The sequence below is a fragment of the Odocoileus virginianus genome, chromosome 16, assembly GCF_023699985.2.
Source record: "Odocoileus virginianus isolate 20LAN1187 ecotype Illinois chromosome 16, Ovbor_1.2, whole genome shotgun sequence".
NCBI lineage: Eukaryota > Metazoa > Chordata > Mammalia > Artiodactyla > Cervidae > Odocoileus > Odocoileus virginianus.
The window spans coordinates 29,767,848-29,771,400 of NC_069689.1; the positions used below are offsets into that span (position 1 = coordinate 29,767,848).

At 60.6% G+C, this 3,553-nt stretch overlaps 1 protein-coding gene across 1 annotated transcript; it reads right to left on the bottom strand.

Annotated features, from left to right (window-relative positions):
* Positions 1–379: 379 nt before the first annotated feature.
* Positions 380–2,513, bottom strand: INSM2 (INSM transcriptional repressor 2). The gene has a single exon (XM_020870413.2). The coding sequence runs from the start codon at positions 2,508–2,510 to the stop codon at positions 879–881; it is 1,632 nt and encodes a 543-aa protein (XP_020726072.2). The 5' UTR covers positions 2,511–2,513; the 3' UTR covers positions 380–878.
* Between the last annotated feature and the right edge of the window lie 1,040 nt (positions 2,514–3,553).

The following is a 3,553-nucleotide window of genomic DNA, read 5'->3' on the forward strand; positions in this document are numbered from 1 at the left end:
GTTATAAGTATTAACATCTTCCTTAAGCTGAACATATTGTTATATATAATACACATTATAAGATTTACAACAGAAGCATTCAAACAAGTTGGATGAAATCCTACTAAAACTGAAACTTTAAGAAATGAGTTCTGTATTTCCCAAAAGCTTATATTAAAGGTTCCTGAATACTGCACACAAAAGGGCTAGAGGTGAGAATCTGGGAGGGGCCTCAACTCCTTTCAGTAAGAGGTGTTATTCCCCACCTCCAGACACTAGCTTCAGAGTGGACTAAGCATTGAGAAAAGGAAAGTTTACAAGGAGATCTCCACATCACTCAAAAGTTCGCAAACATCTTACATTTCCTGCCCACAGACACTGGTCTTGTATTTCCCACCCACCCAATGTAAGTTTGGCACCAATCACATAACTTTTAATTCACAGAATATACAGTGCAAGACATCTGACCCTATTGAGACAGAAACTACAGAGGCGCTTGCAATGGCTAGAGAAAAAAAAAAGGACCTCCACTTTTGGTAGCTAGAATCCTTTGTAGAGAGACATGCACGCACTCACTGCGACTTTCCATAGGAATTACAAGTCATATAGGATTCGTTGGGGTCTCCAGAGTTTGGTGGGGGCGGGGAGAATCCTATCTTGTGAGGAAGATTTAAAGCTGACAATTCTTGACCGGGAACGCTTATACCATATACATACCTGCTCTAGAGAGAGATTTTACATTTCTCTGTCCGCTCCTCGGGCGGAACATTGACACTATTGAGAGTTTCAGGTGAGAAAATAAGGAAAGAGGGTAAACTCGCAAGTTGAAGAAAACCCCACAGAAATCCCCAGGATCGTTTCCTCCGCGGCCCACCTTACAATCTTCCTCGTCTCAGCCCTCAACAGCCCGGCCGCAGCGGCATCTGCAGCAGCAGTACCTGCCGACTTTCTGAGGGGTGGCACTTATTGATGTGTCGGGTCAGCCCCGGGGAGCTAAAAAAAGTGGACGGGCAGTGCTTGCACGAGAAAATCTGCTGAGCACTCCCGTCGGATGCCCCGCCTGGGTTCGGTGCATCGGGAGGCGCCCCGGCCAGAGCGGGCAGGAGCAGCTCGTCGCGGACCGCATGCCACAGCCGGTGTTTGTCCCTGATGTCTGCCGACGGGAAGTGTGCCCCGCACAGCGGGCAAGCGAAGGCCAGGGGGCCGCCGCGTTCCGAGCCAAAGCCGGCCCCGAGCGCGCGGGCCGAGCCCGCCTCGTGAGTGCCCAGGTGCTTGCGCAGATAGGCTTGGCGACGGAACTTTTTGTGGCAATATGGGCACACGAAGATCTCGGGTCCCCCGACACCACTAGCACTGCTGGGCTCAGGCACCCGGCGCCCCAACAGCCCCACGGTATAAGGGAGCGGAGGCTCGGGGTGGGACAGCACCTGGAGGCCGGGCTGCGGGGCGCTGTCCTGGTGCTGCTCCTCCCCGGAGCTGTCCCTGGCCCGCGGGTGCTGATCTGCAGTTCGCTCCGCCCGGCTGTTCTCCTTCCCCTCGGCCAGGAAACATGCGACAGTCCTGGAATCCGGGGAGGACGACGATGGGGGCAGCTTCCCGTCGGCCGAGGAGATCGTGGCTGCATTGGCCGCTGCGGGACGCGGTTTGTGCCAGCGACGATGGGAGGCGAGGTTCGCAGGGCAGCTGAAGACCTTGTCGCACTCGGGACAGCGGTACTCGACGCGCACGATGCGGGAGCAGCGGTGCTGAGCCAGCGCGAAGGGGTCTGCGTACTGCTCCTTGCATAGCTGGCAGATGAACTCCCCCAGCGGCGTGCGGCTGCCCCCGGGGCCCCGGGACGGCGCCCCGGGCTCCTCCTCCTTGATCTTCAGGCCCAGAACAGGGGACGTGGTGACTTCATCGGCGAAGCTCAACTTCCTCATGGCCTTTGGCTTCTTGACTCCGGCGGCCGCGGGCCCAGATGCGCAGCCCGAAGGAGCCTTGGCGCGGCGCTCGCCGCCGGTGGCCCGCTTAAGGGGCGCGGGGTCCGGATGGAGCGCGGGCTCCGGGAATGGTGCCCGGAGCGGCAGCAGGAACTGCTCCCCTGAGGTCGGTGCAGCTGCTGGTGCCACGGAGCAGGAGAAAGAGGCCACGGCGGCAGCGCCCCCGGGGAAGGACTCAGCAGAGACGGGTGAGCTGAGGCAGCGCTCCAGGAACGCCCGACGCAGTTCCACGCCTGCCGGCTTCGTGGGGCTGGGGCTGGGCCCCGGACCCTCCCTACCATCCGCCCGCCACTCCACACCTTCCCGCCCGCCCGCCGCTGGGCTCACCCTAGCCGCCCGACAGGACGACCCTGACAATTCACGGGCCGCCTCCTCCTCCAGAGTTGGGGGTGCCTCCCGCTCCACACCTGGCTGAGGGGCACTGGAAGCCTCCTCGGGAAAGGGCGGCACCCCGGGGGGTTCCAGAAGCGGGAAGACCCGCTCGGCTAGGCGCACTCGGTAAGAGCCGCCCGTCCGTTTAGTTCTCTTTACCAGGAAGCCCCTAGGCATGATGGAGTCGGAGCGCTCAGGGGCAAAGAGTGACAGGGGCGCCGCGGGGTCTGTGAGAGGGCGAGCACTGCAGCTGCCAGAGCTTCGCCGTGGCCGTCATGCGTCCGCCGCCTTTATAGCTGCGACGCGAGCCGGGGGGCCGCCGGGTCGCCTTCGGGCTGGACCAGCCAATCAGGAGTGGGAAAGGGCGCGGGGGCGGGGCTTTCATAGGATTGGGCTCGCGCGGGTCCTCCAGGCGGGAGGTGGCGCGGGTCCGGCTTAGCTGCGCCTCCTCCCTGCCGCCCACCGGGTGAAGACGCTAGAAGGTAAAGTGCGGAGTGTGAGGAAGCTCAGCGCTCCCTGCCTCAGAGGCCTCCAGGGGCCGTCTGGGGTGCCGGGCGGAGAGGCCACCTCACAGCGCCCTCCTTGCGGGCGGGACTCCGCTGCCCCCGCGTGGGGGAGGCTGATGGAAAGCCACCCCCCCCCCACCCCACTTTGCGGGAGCAGAGCTGAGAAGAAGGGCGCCGGGCCGCAGGTGCCGGGGAGGCGACGGGGTGGGTGTCAGCCGGCGAACGGGTTAACGTCCTCTGCTGGTATCGAGCTGATGAGAAGCTGCGACAGAGCGGCAGGGCGGCTGACTCCACCGCCCTGTGCCTACACTTGACGGTGGGAGCACGTCTGCCATCCAGTATCGATCGAGGCTGCGCGCGTCTGTGATACTATGAGAATTCATCTGGGAAGAAGGGCTCTCAGTGCGGGAGAGCGTGCGTGCTGGCAAGCCTCTGGAGCTCAGGACGCCAGCAGGTTTCTGGGCCCCGGTCCTCGGGACTTATGAATGCCTCCTCCCCATGGGAATAGGAGTGGGGAGGGGAACACAGGATCTAATTTTCGACTGTCCTCAGATAAAGTGCTTTCTCTGTTCGCACCTTCCACTTGTACTACCCAGAGACATGATAGTGCCTAACTGAACTGTTTAGCATGGAGTAGATTGAGAAATACTGGTGGAATCAGGATTTCTTCTGCTCCCCTTGTGTAAGAGATACTTTGCCAAAGATGTGCTATGG